General features: G+C 41.7%; 1 protein-coding gene across 10 annotated transcripts in view; it reads left to right on the top strand.

Annotated features, from left to right (window-relative positions):
- Positions 1 to 14,796, top strand: part of wnk3 (WNK lysine deficient protein kinase 3) — a 45,017-nt gene extending 30,221 nt beyond the window's left edge. For 2 of the 10 annotated variants that reach the window (XM_084367479.1, XM_084367475.1), the window contains 15 exons: positions 15 to 58; positions 710 to 760; positions 1,475 to 1,610; positions 1,700 to 1,816; positions 1,915 to 2,016; positions 2,109 to 2,157; positions 2,260 to 2,412; positions 2,513 to 4,647; positions 4,886 to 5,132; positions 7,565 to 7,650; positions 7,739 to 8,076; positions 8,662 to 8,897; positions 8,987 to 9,082; positions 9,169 to 9,332; positions 10,526 to 14,796. In XM_084367479.1, the coding sequence (XP_084223605.1) occupies positions 15 to 58; positions 710 to 760; positions 1,475 to 1,610; positions 1,700 to 1,816; positions 1,915 to 2,016; positions 2,109 to 2,157; positions 2,260 to 2,412; positions 2,513 to 4,647; positions 4,886 to 5,132; positions 7,565 to 7,650; positions 7,739 to 8,076; positions 8,662 to 8,897; positions 8,987 to 9,082; positions 9,169 to 9,332; positions 10,526 to 11,101 (4,530 nt within the window). In that variant the 3' untranslated portion in view covers positions 11,102 to 14,796. Of the gene's footprint in view, positions 1 to 14; positions 59 to 709; positions 761 to 1,474; positions 1,611 to 1,699; positions 1,817 to 1,914; positions 2,017 to 2,108; positions 2,158 to 2,259; positions 2,413 to 2,512; positions 4,648 to 4,885; positions 5,133 to 7,564; positions 7,651 to 7,738; positions 8,077 to 8,661; positions 8,898 to 8,986; positions 9,083 to 9,168; positions 9,333 to 10,525 lie in introns of those variants that run through there. The other 8 variants (XM_084367484.1, XM_084367482.1, XM_084367476.1 and 5 more) reach the window with 6 other exon arrangements.
- Positions 14,797 to 14,988: the final 192 nt, after the last annotated feature.

Raw genomic sequence — 14,988 nt, 5'->3', positions numbered from 1 at the left:
ACGTCACTCTATAGGATGGTCCGTACCTGTCAAGTACAGAACGTCATTCTTCTTCAGGGTATGTCTGATATCCTTGTTGTCTGATGTTAGCTCTGTTTACTGGTAATAGTCAGAAGTCTTTCAGTATGTCCATTTTCATCAGAAAAAGCTATATGAGTAGAAATACTGGGAGAATCTGATCGCCTTAATTTGGAAACAGCTGAACAAGGCCAAATAATGTACATTGTATTTCTTAAACTCATTGGGCTTCTTAACACAACATCTCTTTTTTTGTGAGACTCACTCATGTAAGTGTTCCTAGATGAATTTACCAAACTCTCTTAACTGGACAAACTTGTTGTAAAGTTACTTTTTTCAGCCCAATGAATGCCAACTCTTGAGGAGGAGCCTTACAAGGCTGCCTGTTACCCTCCATTAGTGGGAAAGTTTACTTCACAAAATGTTTACAACTAGTAAAAAGAGGTATTCACACCACATAACCAATAAACAATAAAAAACATATAAATAGTAAAGCTTTTAATGACATTGTCAAAGCAGCGCTGCAATGACAGAAATAAAGAGGGAATGATTTGAACAGCTGGACACAGGGAGCCTGTCAGTAACAGTAAGTTAGATGCTTAAAACTTCTTTCTAAAGCAAAATGGTCCTAACATCTGGCTTTTGTCTTCATTTCACATGGCATTCACTCCTGGGTCAATTGACTCTGCAGGTATTTATCGTGTCCATCTCGGATCAGCTGTAATGTTAACACAAGACCCAGGTGAACATGCTAATATTTGCCACTCTTCAGGCACGATGCTATGACGTGTGTTGAAGTTAAGGCCGCTGGCTTGTTAATACTTTTCCATCCAGTCCTGTCACGCAGTGCTTGGACATTGTTCAGTTGGTGCTGAGTTTGAAAGAAGTAAAAAATAGCCATCAGAAGGTGATCTTTCATTGTTGATGTAACAGAGGATGATACTGGACAGAGAACAGCAAAAAGATCCTAGAAACTATTGAAATGTTTTAGTTCAGAAAATGCCAATAAAAATCATATCATCTTTTTTAAAATAAACTCTAATTAGCAAGCCATGATGATGATGATATGATGAACAGAACATTATTTTTCATTTTGCATTAAGTTTGTCTATGTTACATATTTTATTTTAATAAATTTAGTTCCTTAATAACTTGGACATACCAGAACAAATCTGTTTGTACGAATGGTTCTTGCATGAGACCCATTGTCCATATTGCCCATACAGAGTGGTTAATGGTCTTCCAATGTGCATGTATAAGGCATTTGTTATAAAATAGTGTAATTGAACAGCATGTTATTAATACATGTATGTACTACATATACATGATTTTAGATAATGTTCTTATTTTCAGCGACTCACAGACAATGCAGTTACAGTATGTGGTTAGTGTCTTGCTATTGAACCTGTCATTTACAGGACAATGTGTTATAACCCTGCTACTTTACCACCCACAGGTCTGTTCCAGCTAATGGAGAAGAAACTTTTCAGCTCCTGGCCAATGGGAAGCTAGATAAATTAAAAACTCAAAGAAGAGCTTCCTGTCAGAGGCCTGAGAAGGTTTCACATCAGTTTCAACTGAGCATGCTTCAGGTGAGAAAAAAAAAAGTCAAAAAATTACCAACTATGTTGCTAAATTTAACGGACAAGTATATAATGTTAACTTGTCTTCCCCACCACAGGTGTCTGGCACTGGTGACAATATGGTGGAGTGCCAGTTGGAGACCCATAGCAACAAGATGGTGACATTTAAATTCGACATTGAAGGGGATGCACCGGAGGACATAGCAGAATACATGGTAAACTACTCACGTATTCACACAGAAAGGATTGTTTCCAAAAAAAATTCAAAATCCTATATTTTAATCACTGCTGTTTCTTTGGATTTTGCTTGCAGGTGGAGGAGGACTTTGTCCTTGATGTTGAGAAAGAGAAATTTGTTGAGGAGCTTAGAGCCATAGTCAAGAAAGCCCATGAACTTCTTCAAACACTTTCACTGGTATGTTGATTTGCATATTTCCGTTGACCTTTTCTTGTTTTTGTTTTTTTTGATTGAATATCGATTAATTTGAATCTTTATTTCTTTATTAGACTGGATCGACTGACCAGCTGCATGTGAGCACACCAACTGGCTCTTCAGGTGAGTTATGATTATATTGTTTCTTATTCACAAAATGAGAAAATGCTGTATGTGCTATAACTTAACTTTTCATAACAAGTAAAATATCTGTATGATTTCCAGTGGACTCGGTACCCCATTCTTCCCCAGTGGGACGCTGGCGCTTCTTTATCAACCAGACCATCCGCCATAGAGACTCTCTATCCAGCCAGGGAGCAGGCACACCACCACCCTCTTCAGAGGCGAGGATACCTCAGTCTCCCAAAGCAGAGAAAGGTGAGCTCTACCCAGATCAGTTTTAATGCTCTTGCTTATTAACATGACTAAGTTGGCAGCATAACAGAAACTAACCGTGTGTTCCTCTCTGTGGATGTAGAAAGTGAAGGATCCCACAGTCTGGAGTCCTTGACTGGAATGGCCTCCCCCCCCTGCCCCACCCTCTCTGCTACCTCTCCTCCAGTCTCCACTGTCTCAGCCCCTGCCTCCATGGCCCCCTCAACTCTTGCTGTCCTTGCCCCTAACACCGCTGCCTCTGAGAGCATCTCTGCGCCAGCCTCCACTCTTGAAGCCTCCGTTCCTGTCACTGCTTCAGGCGGTCCCCTCACCTCAGCTTCTGTTGACCAAATTCCCAGTGCTCCCTCATCCATACCAATACCTGCTGCTGCTGCTAACCTCCCCACCTTGTCCCCTGCTCCTACTGTTGTGTCTCCCACACCCACCACTATTCTGCCAGATGTACTCTCTTCTCCTGGAACCAGTGGTTGCTCCAATGTAGGTCAAAGTATAGGGGAGTCAGTGATGCCTGCTTCAAGGCCATGTGTCCCTGCAGTGGATCAGTCTTCAACCACTTTTCATTCTCCTCCTCCTGCTGCTGCTACAGTGATCTCTTCTGCGTTAAGCCAACTTGGCATGGAGCAGCAGACACCCACCCAGGTGGCCCAACCAGCCCCACAGCAACCACAGCTACAGCCACATCTACAGCCACAGCTACAGCCACAGCTACAACCACAGCCACAGCTACAGCCTGTGATACAGCAGCAGGCACCAGCAGTTCAACAGCAAATGCAGGCAACGCAGATTGATCAACAGGCACAACAGATACAGCAGCAACTACAACCACAACATCAAGCGTATCAAGAACAAATACAGCTGCAGCAGGAACGAGCACTGCAACAGTCTCTCCAGCAGTTACACCATCAGCAACTAATGCAGACACAAATAACACTTCAGCAACAACTGACTGAGGTGCAGGTGCTGCCTCGGCCTGAGTTGTTACAACAGTCTGTGCCTCTGCAGCAGTTTCTGCCCCCAATGCCCCTACAGCAGACACAACAACCCCTTCCTCAACAGCAAACACAACAGTACGCCCCACAGCTGCTGCAACAGCCTCAGTTACAGCAGTCACCACAGCAAGTTATGGCACCACAAGCTGCTGTAATGCCCCAACAGCAGGCCCACATTGATCACCAGCAGCAGCAACAGTTAAATCTACAACAGAAGTTACACTTACAGCAACAGCAAATGGTGCAGCAGCAGCTACAGCAGCAGCAGCAGCAACTGTTTATGGGAGCTGTGGCTTTGCAGCCAGATCAAACCCAGATGCTACCCCTGTCAATAAGTCAACAGTTTCTTCAACAACATTCACAGCTAAATGTTAGCCCTGTACCCCCACAGCAGATTCAACAGCAGGCTCAAATCCCTGCTGAGCTGGCTCATCAACACATACAATCACAGTCACAGCAGCAACAAGAGGCGGTTAAAGCCATGGAGACACCCCAGAAACAACAGCATTTTCCACTGCAGAAGCAGTCCTCTCTACAGATGTCAGAGTCAGAGGTGTCCACAGGAGAGACAAGTTTCACAGAGGACACATGCAGCTACTCTACCCCCTTTCACCCTCCTTCTGACTCTTCTCTGCCACCTCTCAGTCTGGGCACCGCTGATGCATCCGTACCCTCCCTCTCCCTCACAATGACGCCATCACCTGCTCAGCCCTCATCTGTGGCCGAGTCAGACAGTGAAGGCCCCCCCAAAATTGAATTTGTAGACAACCGCATAAAGACTCTGGATGAGAAGCTGAGGAACTTGTTGTATCAGGAATACAGCAGCGGAGCAGCACCAGGCGGAGGAGCTGCCTCTGGCCCTACATCAGCTGCCTCCACATCAGCAGGAGGGGACGAGTCGTCTGAGCCACAGTCGATCCACCACTCATCTTTCCCCCCACCTGCCTCCTCCTCAGATACATCCCCTCACTCCTCATCCTCCACTACCTCCTCCACCACCTCCCGTTCCTCCTCCACCTCCCCTGACCCGGAGAGAGATGGGGTAGGAGTCGAAGCTCCCTCAGAAGTGCCCATCTTTGCAGATCTGGGCCCTGTGGATCAACAGCCTGGCCCATCTCTCCCCTCCACCTCTGCCTCATCCACCCTGCCTACCTCTCTTCTGCATCCCAATCAGGATGACTCTGCTGGGCCCCAGCGCCCACCCATACCAGGAGAACCAACCATTCTTGTGAGTGAACACGACAGAATAGATTTTGAGTACATTCTCTATCAATTCTGTCTTTCACTGTACTGAATTTACATTATTTTAATGTTTATATTTCAGTGTATAGCTGTGTAAATGTGACCCAACTCTGATTTTTTTCTGTAATATTTGTTATGTTCAAATGTTTCAAATGAGAGTGTCCCTCTCATTTTGAACGTCTCAACTCCATGCAGCCACTGTTTAACTGTCTTAACTGTTCTAGGCTGTACCCCCACACTCTGACACCAGTACCACTGGAGACGCATCGTGGCCCCCCAATCAGCACCCGATCCCCCTCCGGCATGGACAGCAGAAGCACAATGCAGGAGGTGGATATTTTGGCCTAAACCTGACATGTCCTAGTATCAGAAATCCTGTTAGCAAGAAATCCTGGACTCGCAAATTCAAAAACTGGGCGTGCAAACTGCGCCACTCCGCCAGCTTGTTCAAGAAGCCCAGAGTCCAGCAAGGTAGCGTCCTCTTAGGGAGCGAGCAAGCGAGAGAGAGAGAGAGAGCGAAAGAGAGAGAGAATGAGATGTTGGGGCATGGACCTAAATCTAATATCTAGTACTAGTTTTAACATAGTAAAATAACTTTCTTAACCATCAGGAATTAATAACTGTTAATGTTAAATGATGTTAATGTTTACAGCTAATAAATCCTGTTTTTGCATATTGTGACAATAGTCTCCATGTAATGTCAGTGTTGACATCACTACATACGTTATTGTTTTTTTGTTTCGTTCTGGTTTCTTTTCTGAATTTCCTTTCACTTAATTTGACTTTCTTGGCAATCTTTCTTTTTGCATGGGTTACTCACCCAGGGGCGAGAACAGTGGAGAGTAGAGGAGGGTGGAAGATTGGCACAGTGTAGGAAGAGATTGGCATCACAAATCTGATGCCCATCCCAGTGCAGATGAGCTCTGGAGCAAAAGCCCAGCTGTGCCTGTGCCCAGGACATAACCCTTCATATGCCACCCCCCTTTTATTGCCCCAAGTCCGCAAGCACGACCAGCAGCAACCATCTCACCTCCTCACCCCCACCTGCTGGCGCAATGTAGACAGCACCTTGCAACTCACGTCATAATGCAGATAAGATAGATGCTAAGTTGCTAAGCTGATATTATGCAATCAGAATATGTGTACGCTTTCTGTGTCAGCTTATACAGTATAGCATTGCTCCAAGAGGCTCTACTATATGCTGTAGTTTTAGCACATGCATTTATGAAGATTACTCTTTCAATTCATTTGCATAATTTCACTTTATATTAAGGTCCTTGTACTGTGTAAGTTAGGTAATAAAGCCCTTATAAGTCTGTCTAAGATGCCTAATTTCCCTTTGGGGATTAATAAAGTTATGTATCGCTCTATCTTAACATTCAGACTATAAGTGTTAATAATAACATAGTAAACATGTTTATCTTTAGACTAAATAATTTATAAGCACTTCTAAAAAGAAAACACTTCTTAACAGTTTATAGACGCTCAAGGGTGTTAATAAAAGACTTATAAAGGATTTATTAACCTTAGCATTGTTATTGCTGTTGATCCATTAGCTGCAGATAAAACAACTGTTAATAAATACATAGTGAACTGCTAATAAATGCACAATAAAGTATGTTTTAACCTTAATAAAGCAACAAAAATAGCTTATTAAAGATTCAACAATGGCCCACTGGCAAGGTGGAGGGAAAAACTTTGACACAACAAAGTTTTTATTAACGCTCATAAGCAGTGTATACACTATAAACAAGTTTCTTATAAGGGTTTATAAATGTCTTTTAATCTTACCAACATGTTAATGATGCTATTATTATTATTATTATTATTATTATTGTTATTAATGCTTATATAGTCTTAATGTTAATAGGCATCTTTAAGGACCAATAAGGGCCTTATTACCTATTAACTAACTCTTATTACAAGGACCTTAATATACAGAGTTACTGCATAATTTCTAGTATATATTGTGGCATTACCAGGACCTACAAGCTAAAGTCAGGTTCTGTTATACATGGGTAGGCTTTTCATATGTTAAAGTGTTTCAGCCATCTTGCATGCGTTTGTGTTTATATGTGTAATCTGTGTGACAGTAGCGCAGAACTTTTTTTTTGCTACAAGTACACATGCATGAGCATGTTATGTTATGTTCTACACAAGTGACTAATAATGGATCATTATCTGTAAGTAACACCTATATCAGGCTGCATATGTAAATGTTGGTTGTAAATTATGCAGTGATTATCCATGTACACAATTTGCTAATGTAGTGATCCCAAATATCAAACACACTGAACAATATCACTGTGGTTCTCAAACGTGATATTGGGCTTTGTTGTCTGGTATATGAGTGGGAATATGGTGAGTCAGTGAGAATGAGAGAGTGGATGTGTGGGTGGGTGGGGGTACACTGTTGTTAACATTCAACTGCCATTTCACAATATGTTTTTTATTTCATTTAATGACTAACTATAATTGTGTTTTTAATGAAACAAGCATTTACCACCCCTTCCCACACGCCCATTACATTTTTCTCATCAGCATGTAATTTTACATCCACAATAACTTACACCTATCCTTCAATTTATTGTTTGTAATGTAGAAAATTGACACAGAATTCAACACGTTTACACATTTTACAGACCTGCATGCAAGCCATGTAAGTCACAAAGTTGATGATGTGTGTCATTGGTGGGTGATTTCTAACACTGTGCCTTTGTGTTCGTGCCCCGTGTCTATCTGTGTGCATCTATATGTCTCTCTGTTGTGTACATTTTTCTGTGTCTGTCACTGATGTATTTGTCTACATCGTCATTCATGTGCTCTTCACGCCCGTGTCTCTGTGTTCCTGTCTTTCGGTCCTTGTCTTCCCTTTTTGTTTTTCATCCCTGTCTCTTTATCAGATGGACGTTCCAGCAGTCAGGCACTTAGAGAGGAGAAAGAGGCGCCACCCCTGAATCCACCTCACTCACGCAAAGGGCGATTTCACGTAAGAGCAACATCACAGATTGTTATCTTTGTCACTTATTCGCCTCAACTTCATTGCAGCTAATGTCTTCCACCTCCTCTGCCATCAGGTCACCCCAGTGCCCCAGTCCTCTCCCCCAAAGGAGGCTCCATCAGGGCACAGCAGCACTCACAGGAAAGTGGGACGCTTCTCTGTAACGCAGGCTGAGACTAGGAAAGAAGACAAACAGACTGACAGTTCCCCAGTGTCTCCTGATTTAGAGAGGGAGAGAAGGAAATGTCGGGCAAAGGAGGGGGAGAAGGAAGAAAGTAAGAGGACCCCAGCAATGGCTCACCTGCCACGAGGTCATGGGCACAGCCACTCACCCCTGGGCAGCAGCGATGACGATGATGAGAGCGAGCTTGAAGATGAAGATCTGAGAAAAGAACTGCACAAGCTTAGAGAGAAGTAAGTCAGTTTTTTTGATTATCTTATCTTATCTCTTAGGGCCCTATTTAAACAATCTATCGCACATGGTCTAAAGCGCATGGCGCAAGTGTTTAGGGCGTGTCCAACTCCCTTTTGCTAGTTCAATGACACATAATCTGAGTGCAGAGTAAGGTGCACAGCGTAAAGAGGTTGTATTCTTGATTAGTCATAGGTGTGTTTTTGGCATAAAATAAATTAAACCAATCAGAGTCTCATCTCCCATTCCGTTTAAGAGCCAGGTGCACCAGGACCTGGAGCATTGCTATTAAACTGTGGTACTTGTGTTATTGAGGGACCCGCTGTTTCACAATCATCTGTCCCATCAACAACTCCACTACACTGCATAACTATTTATTCCAGAAGCTTAAAGCTTATTTCTGTTTCCTCTGGAGAGTTTCCTCTGTCCTGTCAAGTTTATAACTACAGCTTTGAGTTTTGCTGCTAAATGTGGCATGATATTTGCTGCACTGACATTACTGCACTTATTGAAACGTTGGTTTGGTTCATGTCTAAGCCTCAGAATTCTCACCACCTTCTCTCTGTTTTCTATCTCTTGCTCTCCAGGCACATCAAAGAGGTGGTTTCCCTTCAGGCCCAGCAGAACAGAGAGCTGCAGGAACTATACAGACAGCTTCGATCCCTCAAAGACCAAAGGCAGAGTCTGCCTGCCTCCCTGTCCCGAACCCCTCCTCTTCCCACGGCACCTCCTCTCCTTTCTCCTCGTAGGCCCAGGCCAGCCAAAATCAAGCTCCGGTCACGGCCTCACTCTCACATGGATAACAATGGAGTTACGCACTCCGGTAAGGCTTTTTATCAACACTCTCTCTCTCAACTCTCTTTTCTCTGTTGCTTGCTGTCTTTGTAACTGTTTCTTGTATCTCTCATCTAGCGATTCAGCAGTCGAGTAGTTTCTCAGGTGGTGAACAGAGTAGACTGCCCCTATACTGCAACCCAGAGCACCACACCTCACTGCCTGCTAAAAGAGGTATGCTTTCTCATTGCCATATCAAAGCTACACATAATTCAGTGACAATCAGTGGTATGATGTATTCCCTCATTTTTTTTCCACAGATCACAGTCCTCTAAGAAAAAGCACATTCACAGATGAGCTGCACAAACTTGTTGATAATTGGACAAAGGAGACGGTGGGCCCCTCCCCGCCCAAGCCATCACTCAATCAAATCAAGCAGATTCAGCAGGTGCAGGAGTTGGGAGGCTGGAGCCAGCAGACTGAAGTAGGAAGATATAACGTTTAATATATGGATTGTTGATGTTTTATCATAAATGCTTTGGATAAGCGAGAGATAATTAAAGGTTCAATTCAACCAAAAATGAAAATTCAGTCATTATCTACTCAGCCTCATGCCAGTGGAAAGTCAGGTGAAATTTCGCACTCCACGGAACATTCCTGGAGCTTCACAGCAACATGAAACGTAAAAAATCAAAACAAACAAAGAAAAAAACATATCACGCTTGATACAGCTCAACCATCTTAGGGCACACTCACCCTTGACCCAGTTGCTCCATACCATGCCAAAGCACGTTTGTCCCTTCTCCCCAGTCCCCGGCTGGCCTGCATCCACATTACTCTGGCCGCAACTGGCCTGAGCACAGTTACTTCTTGTACATACGTCTTCTCGTCGTAGCACGGTCACAGCACAATGGAGAACAACACAGAGAACATGACTGACTTAACTTTGACTGACTGACTTTTTTGTGGCTTATTTTTTTGTTGTTTTGGTCATAGACAGCCCTCTCACATTCCTGGATTTCTTGATAATGCGTAATATGCACGATTACACTTCATGTCCACATTGCGCATCCGTGCTTGTGCTCGTGCATGAGCAACCGTACTGTACCGAAGCACTGCCAGGGCCAAGGAAGTGTACCGTGCTTGAGCATGGTACGAAGCGCTCACATTAGTCAAACAAACTATACTTTGGGGGTCAAACGTGCTAGGGCACAGTACGGATTGCCTAGAGTGAGAGCACCCTTAGTCACAGAAGCCCTGAGGTCTCAAATTGATTTGAATTTGAAAAGGCGCTGTTTGAAACCTTGATGCTCATGCACATGCTGCTACAGTGAAGATTTCGGCTCATGAAAAGGTGTAAATAATGTCTTTCGAAATCAATTTGAAATCTCAGGGCTTCTGGAGACTCTGGATTATGCCAGACAGGCTAAATGAAGCCATTTTATTCTTTTTTAACTTGTTTCATAGAACAAGTCCCCATCTACATCATCTCCTTGTTAAGGAGAGCGCTGCAACCCTTTTTTGCTGAGAAGCTCCATGAAATGTTTTGTGGACTCGACATAACATCAGGTTGAGGGCCATAAATATTCTAGATATTTTCTATGGATTACATTTATTTTAATGCTGTATCTGTGTGCTGTAATATTCCCTTAGTCCTCACTACTATGTTCCCTACAGGTGGCTTCACCAAGTTGGTTTCCAGTGGCACCACTGAACCCCCAGGCATCCTCGACCCCTGCTAGCTTGCCTGTGGCAGCCCCTTCCCATTACACAGGTGGAGGGAGCCTGTCCGCCCTACAATCTCCGGGACCACCCCCACAAACGCATATGGCCCAAGTGCCACAGATGCAGCAAAGTTTACACCTCCATCAGTCTCTCCCCCTCCAGCAGATGACCTATCAGCAGTCCCCGCTCCGCCAACAGATACCACAGCCCCGGATGCAAACTCCGACACAGTCCCAGTCACTACCACAGACACAACCCATCACCCAGCTGCCCCACTCACCACCTCAAAGCCAACCGCTGCTGCCTTCCCAAATGCCCACATCTCCAGTGTCCACGGCTGCGCCTCTGCCACCCGGCAGCGGCACCACTGCACCCACGGATAGCACTGCTGCTACTGGGGGGACATTTTGCTCCTGTTCCTCATCCTCTTCAACCTCTTCCTCTTCTTGCTCTACTGCTGCTCTACCTTCCAGTGCCAAAATTCACCCAACACCCCCCACCTCTACTCTTCCTCTGGGACAGAAATGAAACCAAGGCGAAGCGTGAGGTCAACATGAAGGTGCAAGAGATGGAAATCCTAAGTGGATCAGAAAGTAAAGCGGATCCATTTGGAGTGTTAGTCCTGTGTATGCATGAGAGAGCTGTGAATGCAATGAATATATGGATTCCAGTGTACTTCTGGACGAGATGGGGAGTGAATGTGAGAGACGATAGATTCTAGTATGTACAGACAGAGGGTAACATGGAACACAGGAGCTGGGGTTTATGAATCATGGTATGTTTGGGTGTTGAGATGTATAAATTCTTAAATGTATGAGTGTGTGCGTTTATGAGTGTGGGTGAGTGTTTATGGACTATCAGAGTACATATCCCTTTTGTCCTTTTACACAGATTAACGTTCATGTATTTGTTTTGCAACCAACTCAGTTGGACCTGAACTCTCCCCAAGCAGAGACGAGAAGGACAAAATATTTGACAGTTGTGTTGACATCTTTTGTTCAATTTTGTCAATGCTTACAGTGAAAGGACTATCAATTTTAAAAGTGCAATTAGTAATGGTCATCTAAATTGATCAGCATGTATTGTATGGATTTGTCTGTAAGGCATAACATATTTTTGTAGAAGCACATTAATGAAAACATAGAGAATCTTTTCATGAACTTTTAAAACTGTAGGCCTACAGCACAAGGTGATTCAATGGGCGATCAAACAAAAATCAAACAACAGCATGTTACACAGTAGAGCACGGCAAAGTTATCTGGCTGTCATCATTACCAAAATGCAACCAAACATACTACTGTTACAGTGAAGTGCACCAATACAGCATGTGCTTCATTTGTATTATTTTATGTTTAGCAGCTGTAACATAGAAACAGCCTGAATTACTAGAAGAGATGTGATGATAAATTCAAATAAATTCATAATGTGATGGCAAATTGAAAAACGCCATCTATGTTCAGTGCTCAGCCCAAGACTGCATGACCTTACGACTAACTTGACTTGCCTGAGTGCAAACTGCTTGCACTTGCTGTATATTCATGAATCAGACATTTACTATTTGCAGCCTACTGAGATCACAGTCACAAGTAAATTCGTTTTCAGTATGATATGCTTTCACATTTGACATTTTTGCTTTCAGTTTGAGTTCCGCATATCAAAGTCTATCACTGTGTCATGCTGAGGAGGAACATTAAAAAGAAAAAAACTGCCAAGTTACTATAGACTGGGGAGACCATATGGGTTGTTCCCATATTGCCTTTTAAAATTACTGCATTTTTGTGGGTGTGTGAGTGTTTTTCTGTGTGACAAAGCTTTGTGATAGTCCCATGGTATATTGCATTAAAAATAGCATCCCTGTTTTCTTTCATTCAAAGCGGCCTCTCAGATGTCACTGTACCCAACTGTTTAAAATGTTTACTCTGCCTATGTTTTGGGTTTGTTTCCTCAAAAACAAAAAAAGTGAGAGGTTAGACCATATACCGGCTGTCAGCTTGATGTCACTTGCCTGTTTGTCAACTTAGACAAACAGACTTATTTCTTTAGTGAACTCTAGTCTTTGACCATAGGCTGTCAGTGTGAATGCATCTGTCAGAAACTGAACTCTGGGCCATAATTGTGCTTCACGCACATTGCAAAAGGTTTACTCTAGTCAAAAATGCTCCATTCCTCAATTCCTAAACTCACTTCATATTTAGATGCAGAGATACACAGAGTAATATATCAGCAGCTGATATATTACGGCACATTTTATTGGGTTATCAGTACACTTAGCCATACACATATTTGAGTATCAATGGTCAGGCGTTAATAAATTTTTTGGCATAATAAGTAGCCTGTAGTCAAAGCAGCATTTCTGTTTTATTAATGATAGAGAGATTGTGTGCCACTGAAAACAGGAGATTGTGCCGGTTGTTAAAGACTGCTAAATGTGAGTCAAAGACATTTAAAACATAAATTGTGAAGGAGGAATACTTTGTGCTAAAGGGTATGGTTGTTCAGAATCCACAATTGCATAATCTAGAATATAACACGATTTTCTGTATTTGTTGCTTTTCAAGAAAACCCACATTGTCACAGAGATGTAGGTCTTTATTAGTGAAGGTGAGATACTGTGCTGTCATGTCTGATACTAACATGTTGACTGCGAGCTACAGCTTAATGATCATTATCCATGATGTGGAGCTGGCTTTGTCCTTGAAGTGTTACCAAAATGTTATCTAAAAGATAAAGATTATTTTTGTATTTTGAAATGGGGTTGTACAAATTGTAAAATTGTGTTCTCATTATAAATCTGAGGTTATTTGAAACTAGAAAATGCTGGTTTTCATCCCTGTTTACGTGGGACTCCCCTGCCTTCATATACCTCTCTGAGTCGTGACAGACCAGGGTCATTTAAGATTATATTCAGAGAATTTGCTCATTTTTGACATTTTATGTCAGTTTTGAACCATGACAACCTGTTAGATACATGCGACATAAGCCTCCCTGCTAGACCTTAGTTTAGATCTAATAAACTTTAAAATTAATACAACAAAAATGTGGGGAGTCCCAAAATGGCATTAATGAGAACCAATGATAAAAGGACATTTGGGCAGAGAAACCTCAAAAAATAAAGTACGTTGCTGGTGATTTAGCCTCTGTAAATTGTAACTAATTCAACTGTTGATTTTATTTATGTTTTGTAACTAATCAAAATAAATGATGTTAAACATCAAACATAGTGTGGATGTTTTTACATGCCATAATTTTGCTCCTTCACACCACAATGACTTATTGTGGAGACTTTATCACCAAACCACGTGCGAAGGCCAGAAGGGTGACTTGGTTGTTACATTCAGGCATCGCTTACAGTACATGTAATTTAAATGGAATATACACTTCTGCCAACCATTTTTGAAAACATACTTACATACATTTTATTATATTACAGGAAATACTTGATTTCTGCAGTACAAATTGAAAATCAATTTGCAGATATTTGAACTTTTAGATAGTGATCCATTACAATGAACATAAAGTCTGCCTTTGCTTTTGGTAAAGGCTAAGCTATTGCCCAGCAATCACACTAACACAAAATAACTCTAACCAATGCAGTTATAAGCAGAATTTATAAAGTGTAAGTACTGAATACTATGAAATGATAATTGTATAATTATTCAAATAAATTGATGACATTTCAAATTTAATTCATTAAAAATATCAAACAAGCTGCAAAATGATTATCACATTGAACTAAACTGAATGAAATAATTCATTTCAAAATCTCAATCTCAAAATGTGATAAAAATAACTACATAAGCAAAAACACAGGAGGAGCAAAGCTGACTGATTGGAAATAAGTTGATTGATTCATAAATACAATATTAAATTAAATTATTCATATGTTAATAAATAGATGTGCAATCTGTGAAGATTATGTTAAATTACTTTTTGAGATTTAATATATTTTGAGGTGTAGCTTCATCTTCCTTCCAATTGTAAAAGTAAGGTGAAGACAAATCTTTACATTTCAGTGTGCACACTGTTGAACATTACCAAAAATAAACACAACTATGATGTGAAATAATATTTGACATAAGAAAAGCTGTGGGTTTGTTGGGTGTTTGCATGGATCACACTGCATATAAAGTATTGCATTGGGCCTTCCTATAAATCATAACTAGAGGACAAATCATAGGATCTTCATTGACATCTTCAAAGTTTTTATACTGTGAACAAAGACAAAAAATAGTTTTTGATGAATGAAGATAAATGTATGTGTCTAAAATAAAAGTTGGTAAAATATGTATTCATTTATGTGTTTCTAGACTTTTTCTGACTTTTATTGATCTAGCGATATATTTACAAATACAAGAAGTTTGCAGGCTACTGTAACGTTTGGCAACGTTGTTTTCCTGAACGCAACTCAACATTTG

The sequence above is a fragment of the Pagrus pagrus genome, assembly GCF_965226575.1.
Source record: "Pagrus pagrus genome assembly, chromosome: 11".
NCBI lineage: Eukaryota > Metazoa > Chordata > Actinopteri > Spariformes > Sparidae > Pagrus > Pagrus pagrus.
Note: the sequence above shows the minus strand (reverse complement) of the source record. Positions and strands in the feature narration are given on the sequence as shown.